At 64.0% G+C, this 20,237-nt stretch overlaps 1 protein-coding gene across 17 annotated transcripts in view; it reads right to left on the reverse strand.

Moving 5' to 3' along the window:
• Positions 1-20,237, reverse strand: part of ANO1 (anoctamin 1) — a 159,288-nt gene that overhangs the window by 67,576 nt on the left and 71,475 nt on the right. For 16 of the 17 annotated variants that reach the window (XR_015240644.1, XM_086676652.1, XM_086676644.1 and 13 more), the window contains exons 2-3: positions 16,305-16,477; positions 8,782-9,114 (exon numbers count right to left, since the gene is read on the reverse strand). Coding sequence is in view for 16 of the 17 variants with exons in the window: in XM_086676652.1 (XP_086532778.1) it covers positions 8,782-9,114; positions 16,305-16,477 (506 nt within the window). In the remaining variant the exon portion in view is untranslated. The remainder of the gene's footprint in view (positions 1-8,781; positions 9,115-16,304; positions 16,478-20,237) is intronic. The other variant, XM_086676654.1, reaches the window with a different exon arrangement.

Here is a 20,237-nt window from a genome sequence, read left to right on the forward strand (position 1 = left end):
TGTGCAGGGAGCCTGTCTACGTGGTCAGAGGAGCTTCCAAGAAGCCTGGGCCCAGGAGCTGGGGCCTGAAGTTGCCTCAGAGGGACCAGCCAGGACCAGGGTGCTCGGGACAGAGGCCCGATGGGTGAGGGCTTCAGGGGCCCCGGCGTGCCGTACCCAGCACAGGGGGCTCTGGGGAGCGGAGCCCCCATCCTCCTCCAGGGCCGGCGGGTCCGGCAGGCACCGGATAAGGTCCTGAGGTTGGGTGGCCCGAGTCAGCACCCTGCCCAACCCTGTGTGTCTCTGGCGAGTGATTCAACCTCTCTGAGCCCGTTTCCCATCTGCAAATCTCTGCAGCGTAAGACTTGCTGCATCCTCAGGGCAGCCCCTGGTGCCCCTGGCGTCCCCACCCAGCCCCCCGGCGGGCAGGAGAGGTCACTCTGTTACTTCTGCTCAGGAACGCCTCCCCTTGGCCACGGGGCAGCCGAGGCCATGCGGCTAACGTGCACGGGCGCCCTTGGCCAGCAAGCCCGGGGAAGCCCCGGCGGGCACCGAGATCTGAGAGGCCGCAGGGCCCCGGGTCCCGGTGACTCATGGACACAGGCTGACCCCGCGGAGGAACCCGGGGCGGGGATGAGTGACCGTCAACAGCCCACATGCAGCAGGAGGCTGTCTTCCCGTGTCACAGACCCGGGTCTATTTCTGGGCACCGCTCACCCACCCACAAAGACCCGAAATCCACTCTCCAGAGTCCCACGGAGATTTGTGTGGATGACGACGAAGGAGCTGGTGCCTGTGGCCGGCCTGCCTGGGAAAGCACGCTCCTCTGTTTACGTGAGCAACGAGGTCTCTCCCAGGAAACATCTGGCGGGATTTGGGAAAGGGGCCGTGGGACCAGTTCGGAAAAAACACATGTGGATGTGGGATGTTCTCGGACGTGGTGCCCGGCCTGACCGCAGTCCGCCCCCAGCGGGAAGAAAGCGCGAGAGGGCCGGGTCCCCGTTTCCCCAGCCGGATGCCCGGAGCAGCGAGGGGCGGGAGTGCCCGCAGGCCCCTGGCGCTGTCCTGGGCAGGGGCAGGGCCCCCGGTGCCCAAGCCGAGGACATGCCCACCTGGCCAGGAGCTCTCCGGGCGCAAACTAAGTACGTTCAAGTCTCTGTTCTGAGCCAAACTCGCAAAAACTGTGACCTCGCCAGAACTGTTTCTAGCACTTTCCTTTCAGAAGGAAGCAGAAAGTCACAAACCAAACAAAATAACATCCCCACAGGGGACTCGCGGAGGCTGAGCGCCGCAAGGGCTCCCCCCACATCCCCACGGCCGCCATCTGGTCGCGGCCTCCTCCGGCAGCTGAGGGCTCGGGGATTGCTGGAAGGTTCTCGGCGGCAAGGACCAGGCATGGGCGGTTTCTGGTTGCCCTTGGCTCCCCAGAGCGCTCCGGGCAGCACTGTCTCCTCGCCCCCCTCTGACCCCCAGGCCGCTTCACGCCCCGCAGGCACCCTTCTGGCTGCCGCGGGGTCCTGACTGAGGGAACTGAGGGTCCCCAGGGTGCTGGTGGCACCAGGAAGGTCTCCGCGGCGGCTCCCGCCCTGTGTGCTGACCCTGCCCCGGCTCCACGGGCGCTGGCTCTGCTGTCCCCAGCAGGGACGCCTGAGCTCAGTCCGGAAGGGGAAGCCCAGGAGGGGCTCAGGCTGGACCCCCGACCACCACCCGGGCCTCGGCTCCCGACGAGGACCTCGCGACGCCCACCTGGCACAGGCCCCCTCCAGACCCTGCCCTCGGAATGCCGGGCCCGCCCTCGGGGAGGGGTCCTGTTCTCTGCCACAAATAGGTTTTCGTGGCCCGCGACGCCCGGTGCCGCGTGTCCCGCCAGGCGCATTTTCCGCGGCACGGGTGTCTGTCTGCTCTTCTGGTCGGCACCAGTGTCCCACACGGATGTGACCTGGAACACTGGTTCTGGGCCAGAGATGTCCGTTTGGCTGACCACGGATCCCCTGATCCTAGGGATGGAGAGGGTGCCTGGTGCCCTGGGTCCCTGGAGCAGGTGCTCGATGACGCTCGCCGAGGAGGGGGGAGGAGGGCGAGGTCACCCCTGCCGAGCACCCGCTGGGCGCAGCCTGGGGCGGCCCCCTCCCCGACCCGCCGGCAGGTACCGCCGTGCCCTGGCTCGGGGCAGCTCGACCCTGATGGGTTCACACCTGCCCCCCACCCACATGGCGTCCCGGAGTCACCCTCCGTCACCAGGCGTGTGGTCCGCTAACGGGCATTCCCCGCGTCACAGTCTCTGCTGACCATGTCCAGGAGGAGCGGTCACGTCGTGCACTGGGGCAGTCACGCCTCCTACACCATCACACCGCTGTCGCCAGAGTCAAGGCTCAGGTGAGCCGGGGGGAGGCCGGGAACGGGAGCGAGGACAGGGCGGGGGGCATCTGTACCCCCAGTCCCTGCCACGGGCTCTGCCCCCAGGCCTGGTGTGCTGAGGGAATAAGTGATAAATAAACCACCAAAAATAGTCTTTCGCGGTCCTTGTTCTGTGAAAGGCAAAAAGTAAATAAAATGAACGTCACAGCCTCAAAGGAGCTCAAGGGGTAAGAGCAGGGCGCTGATGGGCTCAGAACGCTGACCAAGGCTGGGCCGTTCCCAGGGCGCCCCAGGCCCACCCCCTAGGGAGCTGGACACCCCTGGAGACCCCCAGGAAGGGCCCTCCCCCTCCACACACGGGCAGTTGCAGGGAGGGCGGTCGTGGTGCTGGGCAAAGCAGGAGAAGGGGGAAGGGAGGAGGTGGAGATCGCCCTGAAAAGTCCTGGCCCCCAAACTCCTCGGATCCAGTGCATCCGGGGACCTCAGCCTGTGACCTTGGTTCAAGGTGGTTCCAGCTGTAACACCCTCAGATGGGTGATGCAGACAAGCCCCAAGCCTCTCCGGACGAGGGCCCCTTCCTCCCAGGCCTTGGGGACCCCCGGGCATGTAAAGGGCAGGGGCTGGAGGGCGAGAGGGCCAGGCGCCCCAGGATGAGAGGCGGCCGGGGAGAACGTGCAGAGCGTGCACAGGCCCCCCGCCCCCCCCCCCCCCAGCCAGGGGACGCAGAAAGGATTACATGGATCACAAACCAGCCATGTTTACCTCGTTCAAAGAAATAAACGTCAAGTCAGAAAGGTCCTGCAAAGGACAGGAAACCACGGAAAAAGTGACACAGCCAATTTGGGAAAGAACCAAGCAGAACTTCCAGAAACAAAAATGTGTCGTAAGGAGCCCTAACGCTCAGCAAACGTGTTTGAAGATCCTTCCTGCCTGCAAGGGGAGGGTCAGAGGAGTTGGAGAAGTGTCCGACTTCGGCTCGGGTCACGATCTCACGGCGCGTGGGTTCGAGCCCCGCGTCGGGCTCTGTGCTGACAGCTCAGAGCCTGCTTTGGATCCTCTGTCCCCCCCACCTCTCTCTCCCGGGACCACGGCAACCGTTTCCACCACCAGCCATGATCGCCTCGTGTCAGTGTGGTGCACGAGGGGTCCCCACGCACCAGAGGACCCTGCCCTGCCCAGATATGCCTTCTGATTCCCATTGGGCGGGAGGGGTCCCGGGGGGCTGCGGGCAAGGAGCTGTTTGCTTTCCAGCCTTCCCCCCCAGCACTCCGCGAGGAGGGAAGGGCCATCGTCCCCATTTCACAGGCGGGAAAACTGAGGCCCAGAGAGGAGAAGCCCCCCGGCTGCCCCGGCCGAGCGGGTCTGAACCTCACTGGGAGCTCGGAGGCCGACCTCCCCGCCGCACTGTGCACCCCTGAAGCTCATCTGGAAACAGCAGCCACTCCTCCTGACTCGCTCCTGAAAAGGAACATCCACGCTAACAAAGATGGGAAACCCTTGCCTCGGGGGCCACGTCAGCTCCGGGGCAGGCATGCTGAGAAGCGCCGGCCGGCCGGCCTGGGTGCAGAGGCGAGCCCCCGTCAGCAGCATGAAAGCAAACAGACGTGACAGGGTTCCTGCGTCCGTGGCCTCCACAGCTCTACCAAAACCAGGGTCAAGTTCAACCCCGGGGCAGGATGGGCCCCAGCCACCCCAGCACACACAGCCGGGACTTGAGCGCGTGGCCTTCTCGGCAGTGACCCGCGGACATAAATAATGTCCGGCAGGCTTTGAGGCCAGACTTGAAAAACACTGACGGGTTTCAGTGGCAAGGAAACGTTGTCCTCCGTTTGGTGGGAAGCCCGGACGCTGGCCCCGCTGCGGTGGGTGGGGAGGGGGCGGACACCGCCCTCCCTTCCTGCCACTTCCTGTCATGCCGTCCTGGGGCCTCTGACACGGGAGCCCTCCTGGACCCCGTGTCCAAAACGGACGTGTGGGGCCACCCTCCGGATCGCGGCACCGAGGCCTGTCCGCCCCAGGGTCTCTCCCTTCCAGGCGTCTGGGACGTGGTTTTCAAATGGGGTTCCTCGGAGCCTACGGTGCCTGGGGGAGGGCAGTGCGGAGGGGAAAGATGGGGGACCCCCGGCCACAGGCTCCACCTTTACTGTCCTGTACCCAGGGGGGGGGGGGTTGTGAGGGACAGTGTGTTTCCCGTGCCCCCTCGGCCCAGCATAGCTACTGCTGGGGTCTCCGTCCGGGGCTGCCTCTGGGGGACTGAACAGTGCACGGCGGGGGGCTCGCGTGGACACCGGGGGGCCCATCTCGGGGGATGCTTCTGCTGGCTCATGAAGGAAAAGGCCTGCCAGCTCCTCACAACTCCAAGTACGTTCCGGGCTCCTCAGCCACCGTGCACCCTGGGAGCTGGTTGGAGACGCTGCTCAGACCCGCCCCCGGCCTGCTGAGTCGGAGTGAGCATCCCGATGGGCTCCCCCCCCCCCCCCCCAGCGTTCCTGTGCGTCTCCTGGCCCTGCAGCCGGACAACCTGCCCGAGGCCGGACCCCGCCCTCCAGACCACCTGCCCCGATCTGCCCCCGACCACGAGCCACGCCTCTCCCGCCCACCGCGGGCACCGCGCCACCCCTGAGATGCCCGCTCCAGCGCAGCCTCAGCTGTTGCAGGGGGTGGGTGGCGTCCCCCCAAAGAGACGTCCACGTCCTAACCCCAGAATCTCAGAACGGGAGCTTATTTGGGTATGAGACTGCAGATGCGCTCAAGTTAAGACGTGGTCACAGTGCGGGAGGGCAGGCCCTTACAGGCAAAGGAGACACACGGAAGGCGGCCCCGCGGAGGCGGAGGCTGGAGGGGCGCGGCCACAGCCCAGGGATGCCGGGGGCCCCCTAAGCTGACAGAGGCAGGAAGGACCCGGCGCTTGAAACCTTCAGAGGGAGCACAGCCCTGCCGAAACCTGGATTTTGGACATCTGGTCCCCCAAACCGTGAGACTCAATCTGTGGTCATTTGTTCGGGCTGCCCCAGGGCACTAACTGGTCCGCGTCCCTAGGACGTCATCCCAGGACGTCTTCAAAGCAATAAACCTCCTGACTCGGGAGAAAGGCCCCGTCGGGGCGCACATTCTGCCCAGGAGCAGCGCGGCCTTGCACGCCCGCTGGCCTCTCGCGGAGCAAAGGCAGGTCACGTCCGTGCCCTGGTGACCTCTGGGCGGCTGCCCGGTCGTGGCCGCAGAAGGCTGGGCCAGCAGAGTGCAAGAGGGGCCCTCATCCGGGGCACCTGGGCGGCTCAGTCGGTTGAGGGTCCCACTCTTGGTTTCAGCTCAGGTCATGATCCAGGGGTCATGGGATCAAGCCCCGCGTAGGGCTCCGTGCTGGGAAGCCTGCTTGAGGTTCTCTCTCCCTGCCCCCCGCCCCCCGCCCCATTTCTCTCCCTCCCTCTTTTCCTCTGCCTCCTCATCCAGGCTATCGAATGCGGGGTTTCTCCACCAGGAGTGATGCTGGCTCCGAGGACGTCTGGAAACCTCTGAAGCGTTCTGGTGATCGGGACCTGGGGGCGCCACCGGGGCATGGCAAAAGCCCCTCCTTAAAGAGTGACTCCCCACCTTGCGAGCGTTTGAGTATCTGGTGGAACGCGTGGGTTTTTCTCACCAGGAAAGCGCACCTAAGCCCCGGTGCCGCTTCCAATCGGGTCAGCTTGCACAACTGGGTTCTCCTGGGGGCTATCCTATTTCCAAAACTGCCACCCTTCGCTCCTTGTAATCGGAGCACACACACCCCCGGGAGTGATTCATTAGCCAGGACGTCTCTCCTTGAAATCGAGGCGACAGCCGCGATCTGCTAATCACGCTGGCAGGGGCCCGGGCACACCTCAGCGGCCGCGTGCGCCCAGACGGTCTCTGAACAGATTCTGGGTCTGCCCGTGTCCAGCAGGGCGGGGGGAGGCACCAGGCTGCGGCGGGCGGATGGTTCTGCCAACCGCCTTGGGCCCTGGCCATCTCCGATGAAAGCCCGGGGGGGGAGAGGGGCCCTCGTAGAGCACGGTTTATGACTCGAGGGACCCCGGGAGGGAGAGGACACGGCCTGGCTTCAGCCGCTGGAGCCTGGAGCCGCCCCGTGCTGCTTTCGCTTTTAAAACAACCCAAATCCACTGCTGAACAACCTCTTTTAGCCATAGGGCAAAACTTTCAATGAAATTCTTAGGTCTTGTTGGGAAAACCGGATCTTTTGTGGGATAGTGCCTGCCATCTCTCTGTTTCTTTTTTTTCATTATTATTTAAAAAAATTTTTTTTTCACTTTTGAGAGAGAGAGAGAGAGAGAGACAGAGAGAGCAAGCGCTTTCGTCAGTGGGGGAGGAGCAGAGAGAGAGGGAGACACAGAATCCAAAGCAGGCTCCAGGCCCCAAGCTGTCAGCACAGAGCCCGACGTGGGGCTTGAACTCACGGACCGCGAGATCACGACCAGAGCCGAAGTCGGACGCTCAACTGGCTGAGCCTCCCAGGCACCCTTCTGTGTTTGCTTTCTACTTCAAAGTCACGACCACATCCTATGAAGTTTCAAGAAAGGCGTGTGTGTTGCAGTTGACTGGACTTGGAAAGGCTCCTCCCCCCCTTCCAGATGAACCACAACACGTGATTTAACGTTAACGACAGCCCAGGATTTGCCTCGTGCCAGACTCGAGTTAAGCCCCTTCCCTTTGCTCACGATCACCCAGTGATACAAACACGACTGCCATTCCACGTTACAGACAGAGAAACTGAGGCCCACGCAACCCCGTAAGCCTTGCGAAGGGCAGGCCAAGGCTCTGGGATCTGGCCGGGGTCACTGCGCATTGCCACACCTCGGGGGGGGGGGGCCTTCCGGGTGCAAGACTCTGAAGCCGTCGTCGGGAAAGAATGATGGGAACAGGGAGCGCATCCCTTAGCGGACGGACCAGGCACAGGTAGCTTGGAGCTCAAGCTCGCCGCTCTGTGTGCAGCCCCCAGCAGCCTCTCCTGCCTCCGACGGAGCCCGTTGTCTCCTCCAGCTACGAAGCGCCACGTCAGACCTGAGTCCGCGTAGTGGCCACGTTGTTCGGACAACAGCACGGGGCTGGCCGGGCGGAACGTGCCGGAAGTCAGCGCACCGACGGCTCCCCTCTTCTGAGTGGCCCGGGGCTCAGGTCTCAGACAAAGTGAGGAGACAGAAAATCCCAGGGGACGGGCCCATGCGCGCCCTGCCCTCGAGAGAGCCCTCTGCAGTCTCCTTAGGACCGCGAACATCAAAGCTCACACGCCCCTCCGACGGGAACCACTCCAGCCGCAGAAATCAACCCCCGCCAGGGAGCCGAGCCTCCGAAGGAGAAAGTCACCCAGAGAAATGCTCCGTGTGCAGCACGAGATCCCTCGACTGCTAGGTCAGGGGAGAGAGAGGCCCCACCACGCGTTTCCGGACGCCTTCGGGGCCAGCACTCTGAGCGTGTCGGGAAAGGGCGTTCACACCAGCTGACTCCGCCGACCGGCTTGCTGGTCGGAGGGCCCCAAAGCCGTCCCTCTCGCCGGACCCAAAGCAGCCATCATTTAAGGACGCGGTGGTTCTCGGCGATACGCGGCAAACTGAAACCAACTTTTAAACACGCGCCGTTGGCTCACGGCTCCCTCAGGCCGCCTGCTGACTACTCGCGCTGCTCTTAACGCGTCGCAGAGACTTTTGCTCATTCTCGGCCAGTCTGCACGGTGACAGCGCTGTGGGCGAGGGGCCTGTCCCCCCAGTGCTCACGGAAGGAACCCCCCACCACCCTGTGCACAGAGAGGTTAAGGAGCTGGCAGGGGAGGGCACGGCGAGCTTGCCGAGAAGCGCAGGGAAGCACCGACTGTCCCAAGGGCTGCCGAGGCCCCGCTCCCGGCCGCTGCCCAGCCTCCCGCCACCTGGGCGGCCCTGCACCCCGGGAGACAGCCTTTCATTCTCCCCAGAACGCTTTCCTTCGAAAGATGCTCAGGCTTCGCCAGGGACAGGCGCTCCAGAGAACGGTTTTGTGGTCGGGGGATTTCAGAGCACCAGAGCCCCCAGAGATCAAGCCAGCCTGACCTCCCCACCTGATAGATGGAGAAACTGAGGCCCCAGAAGGGCCAAGGTCAGTCTCCAGGAGAGCTTCATCCTCAGTCCCTGGGGAGGGGCGCGTCTTCCTTAGGGAAGGACGTGACCAGAGCAGGAAACGCCCTGACCCCGAAGGCCAGCCCCTCCCCGAGAGCAGGTGTCTCCGGGGCTGGTGGGTGCGGGTTGCTGGCTGGGGGGGTCTCCCCCAAACCCGAGAGAGCGATTTCTGCCCAACCTTAACAGGAGCGGCCTTTGCGTCGGCCCTTGTCGGAGAGCAGGCTGAAGCCAGAAGGACCCCTCGCCGCACCGCCTTCTGGACACGGCGCCGGGGCCCCGGCCGGCCTGCGCGCCCCGCACGCCCGCAGGAAGCGGGCACGGTTACCTCCTCGTCCCGCTCCAGCTCCAGGCCGGCCTCCAGGAGGTTGCCCTCATACTCCTCTCTGCGGGAACGCTTGTCGTCCTCATGGTAGTCCGTCGGGGGCTCGGGCCCCCCCGCCGCCCCCACGTCCCCCTTGCCCGGCAGCGGCTGGTCCTGCCTGGTGCCGCGGGCTGCGGGGGCCGCGTCGCCGTGCTGCACCCTCCTGGCCGGGGTCCTGCTGCCCGAGGGCCTCTTGGGGTGGTACACCAGGATGTAGTCCACCTTGCGCCTGCCGTCCCGGAGGTAGAGGCCGTGCTTGCACTCGGCGTCGGGGTCCACGGACAGCGAGTTCAGCAGCTGCGAGGGGAGGACAGATCACCGCTGTCAGACCGTCAGGGGCGGGCCCGCGGAGGGGAGCGGGGTCCTAACCGCCCGAGCGCCCACCCTGGGGCCGGCAGGGTGGGCGCACGGCGGCCCCGTCTCCGTGGAGCCGGCGTTCGAGGAGACGTTCGCCGTCACCGTCACCGATGCAGGGAGGCCGGGCCAGACCCCCCCCCCCCCCGCCCCGCTCGGGAGGCCTCCCGGTCTGCGGAGGTGGAGCGGGCTTCCTGGGAGGGCCCCGCCTGCTTGCAAAGTGCAAGACCACCCACCCCCTCCAACCCGGGGAAGTGACCTTGATTCGCTTCCCCAGGGTCCCCGGCCGGGGCAGAGCCACGCTCGGGTCCCGCACCTGCAGATCTCAGCCTTTGATGGCCGGCGTGCGGGGTAACTTCCCGGCAGCATGGCCGTGGGCCACCCCCCTCCCCCGGCCCGGTTCCAGCTCTGACGCCAGTTAGCTGTGTGTTAGTCTGGGTCCCCCAAGGGCAGAGCCTGAGTTGAGTGCGTGGGTTCAGAGGTTTACCCAAGAGGTCGTCTCGGGGGCCAGAGTGAGGGTGAGGGGAGGTGGGCACGGAGGGAGGGGCTGAGAGAGGCGGGCTGCAGGCGGGGTCACGGCCTGGGGCAGCCGGGCTCCATCCTGGGTGGTTATCTACCTACTCCTGGGCATTAATTCCCCTTCCCAGGTGGCCTGCACCTGCTCCCGCACCAGGGGGTGCCCTGGGATGGGCCGAGGGGTCGGGGCAGGGCCCTGACAGGGTCTGCTCTGCATGGATTTGCTTGCCTCGGTTTCCCTGTGTGCCTGAGGGGCTCTAGGGGGCCAACGAGACAGAAATGGGGGTCTGAGGAGTAAAAATTTAAACCTCCAGGCGCCCGGGTGACTCAGTCCGCTAAACGTCTGACTTCAGCTCAGATCACGATCTCACAGTTCGTGGGCTCGAGCCCCGCGTCGGGCTCTGTGCCGACGGCTCGGAGCCTGGAGCCCGCTTCGGATTCTGTGTCTCCCTCTCTCTGCCCCTCCCCGCTCACGCTCTGTCTCTCTCAAAAATGAATAAACGTTAAAAACACATGAAAAACCTCAGCACAGCTGCACTGCCACTAACACTCAACGCGAATTTCTAGAACTCCCGTGGGATTTCGCTGGTTGCCGAGGGCGGACAGGTTAATCAGCAAACGGGTCTTTGGCAAGAAGGGAAAAGAAAGAAAATCATGCTGGAAGTAGCCTCATGAGCAGCTCTCCTCAGAGCCGAGCCTCAGTCCTGCAACCTGACCTCCCGGCTTTCACCCCATTCCTGCCATCAGTCCTAGACACGCACCTTCATCCAAGAATGAGGCCCCCCCAGCGCGTGAGCCTGGCACGTGGCTGAAGGCAGGCCCCAGGCCCCATGGCTCGAGGACAGAGCTGTGCTCAGAGTCTCCCCACAGGGTCGCCTGGAGACCCAGGATGTCCCCCAACCCCCGCACCGGGCTCCGACGGGCCTCGCGCGTGGTCAGGAGAAGCCGTGGGAGTCCCGGATTTCGGGGCTGATGGTCTGTGTTAGGTCCGAGGTGCATCAAGGACACCTGGAGGGCGGGGGCCCCCGTGTGATCAGGTTTCCTTCCAAATGTCCGGCTCAGGGGCAGCGGGGAGAGAGGAGAGGGAGAGAGGCAAAGTGACGGATGCACGCCTGGAGGGAGAGGGGCGTTTGGGCCTCACCCCTGGTTAGGGAGGGGGGCGTCACGCCCCCCCCCCCCCCCAGTCGCAGGCTCCCTGGCTGGTGTCAGGGTGCTCACAGCCCGACAGGGCGCGGCCTGCACCCAGGGCCGGCAGGTGGCTGGACGTGAGCGGTCGACTTCCACCTGCAGCGACTGGGAATCTAGGGCTGCTCAGGTGGCCTTCAGGGGACCTGGCAGTGTGGATGCCCAGCCGGCTTGCTCTTACGGGTGTCCATCCGGAGACTCGTGGGTGAGCAGGGGCCAGGGCCCCACCTGCGCGGGCAGGGTGGGAGGAGGAGGGAAGAAGGGAGTCCCAGCCCCGCCAAGCCCCGCTCGGGACACGCCCGCCCAAGACCCCAGCCTCTTTTCAGGGTCCTGAGAGGCAGGAAAGAACGGCTCTCCTCCTGTCCTCTGGGAGGCGGGGGGGGGGGGGATACAGCACAGGTGGGGAGGCTGAGCCCAGCCCCGAGTCCCGTCTGCACACCCAGGGCCCCCCCCCCCCCCCCAGTAACTGGGACAGGGGCGACACTCTTCCTCAGCTCAGGGCACGTCCTCTCACTGAGTCCCGACCTGATGAGGGAGCACTGTGGTACCATGGGCAGGACTATTTCCCACACAGCGGGTGGAGGCTCACCCTTGGGAGGAGGTCAGCCCGCGCTGCGGGGCCGACCGCCTTCTCCAACCTGCCTGTACCGACTTCCCTAGCTTCCTCTCCCCACTCCGGCAGGCTCTGCCCGAGTCGGGACATCCGTCTCCCCCGTCCTCGCCTCCGCACACGCCGTGTTCCCTCCCTGCAGGTGCCTCCCTGCTTCCCGGACGTGGGGCCGATCCCCATCCCCAGTGCTCCGGGGGCCCCCCCGGTCACTCCAGCCAGCGGAGTCTCTTGGGCTGGGGCTGTCTTGGGACCATCTACTCACGAGGTGTTAACTCCCAGGAGCAGGGTGGTGGGATCCCCAAAGCCGGGCCAGGGACCCCCCCCTTCACACAACTCCATCTAGAACCAGCTACACACACAAGGGGCTTGGCACCTGCCGGGGGCCCTGCAAAAGCTCCTGGGTGGCTGGGATAATGGCTGGTATTGAACAAAGTGGACAAAAAAAAAAAAAAAAAAAAAAGCTGTAGTGAATGGGAAGGAAATTCAGAGTGAGCCCATCAGGTCAGAGGGCAGGGAAGTGGGTCTGGGGACATCCAAGAATCCCCCCACCAACACGAGACAGGGAAAAGTTAACCGGGTTCAAAACTGAACACTAACCGTCTGTCTGCTGGGGCCCGATCGTGACCTTTCAGGGCCTTTGTAGTCTGGGGGAGAGAAAAAATATCCCTGAAACATCTCCCCCCACCTGGGGGGGAGCGGCACGGAGGCCTCGTCAGGAACGACTGTCCCTTCTACCTGCATTCCAAGACCAGCTGTGCACTTAGCTCTGCTACCCCAGGTAGCTCCTTCTGGAACCTTCCTTGCAAAATGAGGGTCAGGGGGAATAATAAAACCCCCCTCATATAACGCGACTTCCTTCAAAGGGTTACTGGAAGGGTTAAACATGTCTATACACAAAGAGTTCACACCAGGCCCCGGCATATAAAGAACCCACAAGAAGAGTTTACTGTAAGTGGAAACTGAGACAAGAACAGATAAAGAAATAGGGGAGGGCAGGGGAAAAACAATCCCATGGTCCAAGTGGACCACAAGTGGAAGACGGTGGGCTGCACCGTGGGGACGGGCAGGAGACAGCCCAAAGCACTGGTGCGAGAGTCCCTGATCTCCCTCAGGGCCTGGCCCGGTCACTGATTTGTTGTGGACCAGGGGCGTTCTCTGTTTGGGTCTTAGTTTTATGAAATGGGGGCGGTCCTATCTGAGTAAATGTAAGGGCTTAGCAACCTTTACACAGAAGGCGTGGGTTCCCTTCCTACCACACTGTATGCAGATCAGAGAGCGATTCTGAGCTGGGTATAGAAGGAGCCGGAGAGGGAGTCGCAGAGTAAGGCCACGGGGGCGGCCGTGGTGGCCATGTGTCTCCGTGGGGCCCTTCCGTGAAGCGGGGCAGTGGGTGCTTTTCTCGTGCAGGACGGGACGAAGCGGTGAAGATTTAAGTTGCAGCAGGAAGGTCACGGGTTAGACTCCATGTGCAACTTTCCAGGGCGAAAAAAGCTTGAAAAAAAGCCTCAAGACCTTCTCCTCTCCGGATCCTCGAGAAAGGGGCAGGTGGCCCCTCGGCACACCTTTCTTGAAGGCGGGGGACCTGTCATCATCTTTTTGACGCCTGGCGCCGAACGTGTGGTTAAAGAATGAACAAGTGCACGCACACATAAAGGGCCACCGGGGCTGGGCCTCTGCACAATTCCCGGCGGGCGTCGCCAGGTCAAGGATGCCGGAGCTGAGACCCAGCCGGGCCAGCAACGGTAACACCACACTCCCCAGCCCCGAGCCTCAGTTTTTCCATCTGTAAGGTGGGGACAAAAACATCCCCTCGACCTAAGTCACGGGATTCTTACGCGGACACGCGTCACGGGAGATCTGGAAGTATTCCGAGGATCATCCCCAGAGCGCCTGGCAGGAAGCGCTCCCGGAAGGAGCTTCCCTGAGGAGGACGGTAAACATAGTGGAAAAGGAACGACTTCCTGAGGTCACACCGGAGGATGTCAGGGGACCGGGGTCCCCTCCACGGCAGGCCTGCCCCAAGCAGCACAGACAGCGGGAGGGCAGCCTGCACCCGGTCCACACCTGCCTCTCTAAACTCTCTCCCCGAGCTCCGAGAAGACGGCAGAAGAGGCGAGCTGGCCTAGGACCCGAATTCGTTTATTTGGCTTCTCACTTGGAACCGAAGTCACACGTTCGTGTGAGATGGCCGAAGCCGGGGCAGGTCTAACTGGGGGCAAAGAGAAGCTGCTACGTTCCCTTGTTCCTAAAACGGGGAAAAGGAAGCCAGCCGCCTGCAAAGCTTCTTTCGGTTCTGGGACTCTTTCCCCGTTCACCTGCGAACTTCACTTTGCTTCCCCAAACGTCAAAGCGTAGACCACCCGCGCCACAAATGACTGTCGGGCGCTCCCCACCACCTCCGCACGGATCGTCCCCGGTCGCCGACAGAGAAGCCCTCTTATTTTGCAGGCAGGTGGATACCAGGCCCGGGCACTTCTCTCTGCGGCTGCCTGGGCTTGTCGGGGCGTACCGATCCGGGGCCGCCGACAGCCAGCAGCACGAAAGCAGAAGCTCTCAAAGATAAACACAAAGAAAACTTAGCGAAATAAATTGCGTTCAACTTGGCCCCTGGCTCTTGAGTCGTTTCTGGCGCCTCGTGGTACAGAAACAGCGAGCTGACTCTAATCCTGGAGCCTGGGAATGTCAGGAAAAGTAGAGGCCCGGGGACTCCGGCTGGGAAGTGGAGCCTGCACGGGAGGGGAGTCCCGATGGCCACGTTAAACTCCGTCCATGCTGCAGCTGCACGTAGGCAAGCTCGTCTGGGAACCGGATAGCAACTCTGTGGCCAGCCCACGCCCTCCGGCCTTCACCGGGTGACTCAGGGTAATCACCGAGCAACCATCACTGGCTTGAGCTGTGCTGGGGATGCCCTTGGAGGCTCTCCCCGTCGTGCTTACAGCCCGGCCCGTAGACATTTCACCGGCAGGACACTGCTCGTGGGGTCGGTGCCCCTGATTCACGGCCCTCCGAGCCCAGGGACTGCCCCGAAACCTGCCCATAGGAAGAGCCGTGTGCAAATTCAGAGGCGACAGTCTCATCGGGGCTTGTCTACGCCTTCCCAGGCCGTGAAGACCTCTAACGAAGGGCCAAGTCTTTGCAGGTTTCGGGGCCCCCGCCAGGGTCGGGGGCAGACAGAGAGTTTCTGAATCCAGATAAGTAAGCAACAGGCCCCTGAAGTACAACTCCGGAGCCCAGGGCCATTGTTAAGGGCTCCGTTCCCTATTTCAGACCCAGCCCTTCATCAAGGGGAATTCGGTCTTCCTCTGGAACGTCCACTCCTCTCCACCTCTTTGGCTGGCATTATCTCTGGTGCCTTCTCACTGGTGCCCCCACACTCCCGCCTCTGGGTGTTGCCACAGGAGAGAGACCTCTTTGTCTGGAAGGCCCCACCCGACCCCCATTACGGGTGTAACCAGCTCCTTCCCCGGGGCGTTTGTTCCCCTGGCAGGCCGTCCATGACACCCGCTTCTGTGCCTAGGTCCCAGTTAGCTCTCCTCCCAGCTGCTGGGTGACCCCACTCCCGGCCTCCGTGTGCTCACAGGTCGTAGTGACAGCGCCTACCCCCCAGAGCCGTCAAGATTAAGTGGGCTAATTCTCAGCTCCGGCCCCTTCTACGGAAGGGTCCCTCCGCCACTGTCCTGGGCCACGCTCCGTCACCACTCACAAAGCCCCAGACGGGTGCCGTTCCCCGTCTCATTCCCCGGGGGTGCCCGCCGCCCGACCCGATGTGGGCACACGGTGTTTTTGCCGAAACGATGGCTCCGAGCTTCTGAGGCCAGTGGTATTTATCCCAAGCAGACACCCCTCTCTCCATCAACACCCGCTCCCAATGCCCCCCTGCATCTCTGTGCAAACCCCAGTGCAGAGAGGGCGCAGGGCCTGGGGGTGTCTGCTGTCCCTGGAACACTGAGAGCCGCCCTGCCAGGATCCCAGCCCACAGGCGCCTCCCTGAACGCCGGGCCGGGCTCTCCAGTCCGAGACTAGGGAGGCCAGGCCTGCATCCCCCGAGGTCAGAGCCAAGACACAAGGCTGGGGCCTCAGCGGCAGACGCTGTAGGGAAGAGGGGGGGAAGGAGAGTCTGATCTCTGGTCTGGAGTGAGCACCCGGGGGTCCCCTCTGCTCTCACTGACGGCCCCGCTCAGCCCTTCCCTCTCGGGGCCAACTTCCTTCTAACTTTAAACCAAACCCCCTCACTGGCCAGTTCTGCCCTCCAGGGGTCCCCGTGACCTCTGGATCTGGCCCCAGAGGGAACGGTGGGGGTAGCAGGCCCCAGAGAGGGGTCCCCAAGCACGTGGCCAGCTGGCGCTAGCCTACGCGGCGGCTTCCACTTCCACGCCGGCTGGGGACGGGACCGGTGCGGAAAGAAGTCCGGTTCCACCGGCGTCCCCTCGCTGGCTGCCCGGGCGTTGAGCGCTCCGAGCGGGGCACGGCGCGTCCCGGGGATTCCGCGTGCCCCAGCAGGTGAGCGACTCGCCGGAGGGTCCAACCCCAGAAGGGCTCGGCTGTCGCCACCCGGGGTGGGGGCCGGAGGCTGCCACCCTCCGGCGGCCGGATCGGCGAGGCGGCTCCCCCCCTCCCCCACGGCGCTGCCCCCGCCGGCCCCCACGGCAGGGGGGGCGTCCCCCCGGGGGCCCAGCCGTGCCCCCGAGGGGGGGCGGGGCGGGGGAGGCCGGCTCCGCGGGGAGGCGCCCCCCCCCCACGCGCCCCGGCGCGCCCCCCCCCCCTCCCCGGACGCGGCGCAGGTGAGCGGCCCTCCCTCCGGGGCGCGGCCGCCCGCACTCACCGTGCCCTCGGACGGCAGGTAGCCGATGTCCTCGATGGCGCAGATGTTGATGATGTGGACGCTGCGGTCCTCGGCCGGGAGCGTCGAGTACTTCTCGTTGACCCTCATCGCGGCCGCCTGTGCGCCCGGCCGGCCGGGCGGCGCGCCCTCCGCATCCACGGCCCCGGCGGCCTCTGCGGGGCGGACGGGGCAGCGTTGGCGCGCTCGCAGGGGGCCGGGCCTCCCGCCCCGCCCGCCGCCCGCCCTGCCCTGCCCTGCCCGCGCCCCGTGCGCTGCGGCCGCCCCCCTGCGGGCCCCGCGCGCTGCTGCGGCTGCTGCTGCGGCGGCTGCCGGGGCTGCCGGGGCCGCGCTGGGGCAGGGGCGGCGGCCGCGCGGTCAGAGTTTCCGAAGAAATTTAAACACAGGAAGAAAGCGCTCCGTCCCTGGGCCCCCTCCAAGTGTTCTTTTCACCCGGGAGGGCGCCCCGTGCAGTTTTGGAGGGTGGCGGCCCTCTCGTCCCCCGGGGGGGCGGGGAGGCTCCCAACAGCCCCCACCTTCAGGAAAAGTCTCCAAACCTCGCCCTGCTCAGCGGCGGGGTCGCCTTGCCTGGGGGAGAGGGAGGGGCTCCTGGGGTTGAAGTGGGAATGCCCGCCCTGGGGGACTTTTGCTACCACTCAGACACCTCCTCCGGGGAGCCTCCCCTGCTTCCTGTGGGCCCACCCTCTCCAGCTGGCCCTGGCTCCCTCTGCGGCTCCCTCCTCCGGGGAAGCATCTCTCTGAGCCCCCATTTACGGGAGGCTTAGTGTCCCGTGACCGGGCACAGTCTGGTCCTCACTTTGCAGCGGGAGGGTTTGGGGGGGCGGGGGGGGGTGGTGGTGGTGAGGGCTTCCCAGGGCCAGGGAAGGGGCCTGGAGTCCCTGCACGACACTCTACTGCCTCCCCGAGGGAGGGACGGTGACTTAGTTGGCTCTCATCTCAGGATTAGCAGGGAACCGGCACACGGTAGGTAGGCAGGCAGGTAGGTGCTTCTCAGGACATGTTTCTAATCCTTCCTCCCGTCAAGAGGATGGCACAGGTCTCCAGGAGCAGCCGTGCTCGGGTTCGGCCCCCACCCCCACCCCCAGGGGCCACGCTGGCAACCCTGCCCAGGGGAATGAAGTCTCCTTTTCCTCTGCCTCCCCACGTCTTGTTAGTTCCTTCGGGGGGGGGGGGGGTGTGTACCGAGCGCCACCTCCTCCGGGAAGTCCTTCTGGATTGCTCCTCGCCCAAGCGCTCGAGCCTAAGACCCACTCTGCACCTCCACTACAGCACTCCCTTTCCTCCACCTCACTTTACGCCAGGTTTATTCCATACAATCAATGCTCAACAGCTGCTGGCCGGCCACCGAGGAACATCCAGGGCCTACAGAAGTGACCAGAAAGCTGTCCTCCGAGGTGGTGATGTCACCGGCACGCTTTGATGCCCAGGGTGGATGCTGGAATCACAGAGGACGTGGTGGGGGGATGGGGTGGGGTCCGGTTCCAGCTCCAGCACTTTCCGGCCCTGTGATCTCCGTCAGGCCCCCTCAGCCTCACAGAGGCTCCGTCCCGTGAAAGTCACGTGTGCGTGAAGCTGTGTTCAGCTCAGCACCTGGCACGGGGAGGCTGGTCTTGTCACTGTCGTGACCTTCCCTGCTCCCTCACCCCTCACCCCCATTTAGGCTCGGGTTTGTGAATTTCTTGAACTCGGAGAGGTGAACATCTACGAGGTATGATTTGGGAAAAAGGAGCAAAAACTAGAATGCCTCCATTCTGGGTACACTGAGAGTCCCCAACGCCTGGGAAGTGGCACCCGACTGCGGACCGAGAGCGCTCTGGGGCGCAGCGGCTGGGCGCTTCTGGGAGATGCCGGGTGGGGCACAGTCTCTCAGGCGAGGCCGTGCCCACCTACCCTCTGTGGCTTCGCCCAAGAAGCTGGGCTTCACCTGTGTCCGTGGTTGATGACGTGGCCAGGTCCGGACACGGGTGCGCTCGCCAGGCATCACGTTTCTCGGCCACACGTCGGCCGATTTCCTTGCTCTACCCCTGGCCTTGCATTCTGCGCCCTCTCCCGACCCCCGGGCTGCCAGGTGCACAGTGTGGAAACGCTCGAGCAGACGGAGGGGGGCGTGCAAGGTGGCCTCTGTGCAGAGCGGAGAGGACAGGCCAGCATGGATTCGTTCCGTCCCCAGGGCCGCTTGTGGCCTGGGCCGGGACTTTGTGGGTCTTGGGATCTCGGGGATCCAAAACGAAAACCAGCATTCCCCGCCCCCTGCCCCCAAACCAGGGAAGGCAACGGGGTTCTTCCACCTACAGCTCTCCTCCAAGTTGGGACTCGGAAGGCCTCCCTCCCCGGTTTCCCGCCTCGGCTGTCCTGCTGGGACTGGGTCTTTACCCTGAGCCGCTAACTGCTCGTAAACCGGACCTCTGGAAACACTGGGTGCGCTGGTTTCGCACTTTCTGCTTTTTGCCTCAGTGATTCTCATCGTTCAAAACCCAGAGGGACAGATCTCGCCAGCCGGATTAAGTCCCCGCTCATGAATTAGTAAAAACCCAGTCTCATTAGTCTAAATGGTGCATTTTATTATGGGAAGTTCCGGGCGTCACCGCTCGCCCTACTTTGCCGCGACGCTACCCTCTCGGGCTGTTGTGATGTTCACTGCTGTCATGCTCTCGTGTCTTTGCCGACATTTGAGTAATCACCAGGAGCACAAGCACGGGGTGACAGGGCAGCCGGGCAGGGGGCTGAGCTCGCAGTCAGCTGCAAGACAAGCTCCCTTTTAAGAGGCTCAGGGGGCCGGCCAGCGACATTTATTTCCTCTCCTTGCCATTGCCCACGAGAAGGGACACCTTGCTCTGTGCCCTGCCCAGCTGCACCTGCCAGGGCACTCCCGGCCGTCAGCAGCCTAGCGAAGAGGTAAACAGGCCAAGCTTTAGAAAGTGAGGCAGGTCAGGTGAGCCCCAGGTCACCCGTCCAGGCCCTGGTGAGCCCCAGGTCAAGGGTTATTCGAGCGATGGCCTCTCCTAATGGGGCGCCCTCCGGCTGGGCTTCTCGGAGGCACTGCTGACATCTGGCCTGGCTCGCTGTTTGTCCCGGGGAGCCAGGCTGTGCCCGGTAGGAAGGTCAGCGACATCCCTGGCCTCTGCCCACTAGATGCCGATAACAGCCTCCCTCCCAGTGTGACAACAACAAATGTCTCCAGACATTGTCAGATGTCCCTGGGCGGGGCGGGTGGGGGGCAACCCCCCCCCCCAAGGTGAGAACCGCTGTCCCCAGGCTCCCCGTTGGCCCCTGCCTGCCTCTCAAGACCCACAAGGCTGATCTTACCACCCACGTCCTCGGATGGGAGGGCAGACGCCGGGAGAGGTGATGTCCTTGGCTTCAGGCCCCGGCCAGGAGGCAGATCTGCCTTTCCATCTAGGTCTCCTGACCCCACAAACCAGGGCTCGTTCCGTGAATTCAACACGCACACACGCCCACGCATGTACACGCATGCATGCGTGCACACACGGGACTAGACCGATGAAGCAGGAGATTCAGTTTGTTTTCACAAAATGCACAAGTGGCCCTCGGGCTGCCCGCAGCCGGTGGAGGGGGTCGTACTGGCTCTGGCCATCCCCACAGCAGGACAGCCCTCGCCCCAGTACCCGTCTCTGCACTCAGCGGTGCTAAATAAATGCTGTTGACTCACACAGGCAGCCGGGTGGGGAAGACAGCACGGAAGGAGTGAGCCACTCATGAGTCAGGGCTATTGTGAGCCCAACGGCCCCGTCCTGCTCCTGCGCCGGCCCCGCGTCCCTTCCAGGGTCCGGTGGGCGACCGCCAGAAAGACACGTGCCAAACAGGTGTATGACCTCATGCGCTAAATACGCCTCGGGGTGTCATTTCCCCCGGGGAAGACGTGCCCGGGAGCTGACAGCTGAGATAGGGTGGGCA

This window comes from Puma concolor, chromosome D1 (genome assembly GCF_028749965.1).
Source record: "Puma concolor isolate L17-30 chromosome D1, mPumCon1.1.hap2, whole genome shotgun sequence".
In the NCBI taxonomy this organism is placed as follows: Eukaryota; Metazoa; Chordata; class Mammalia; order Carnivora; family Felidae; genus Puma; species Puma concolor.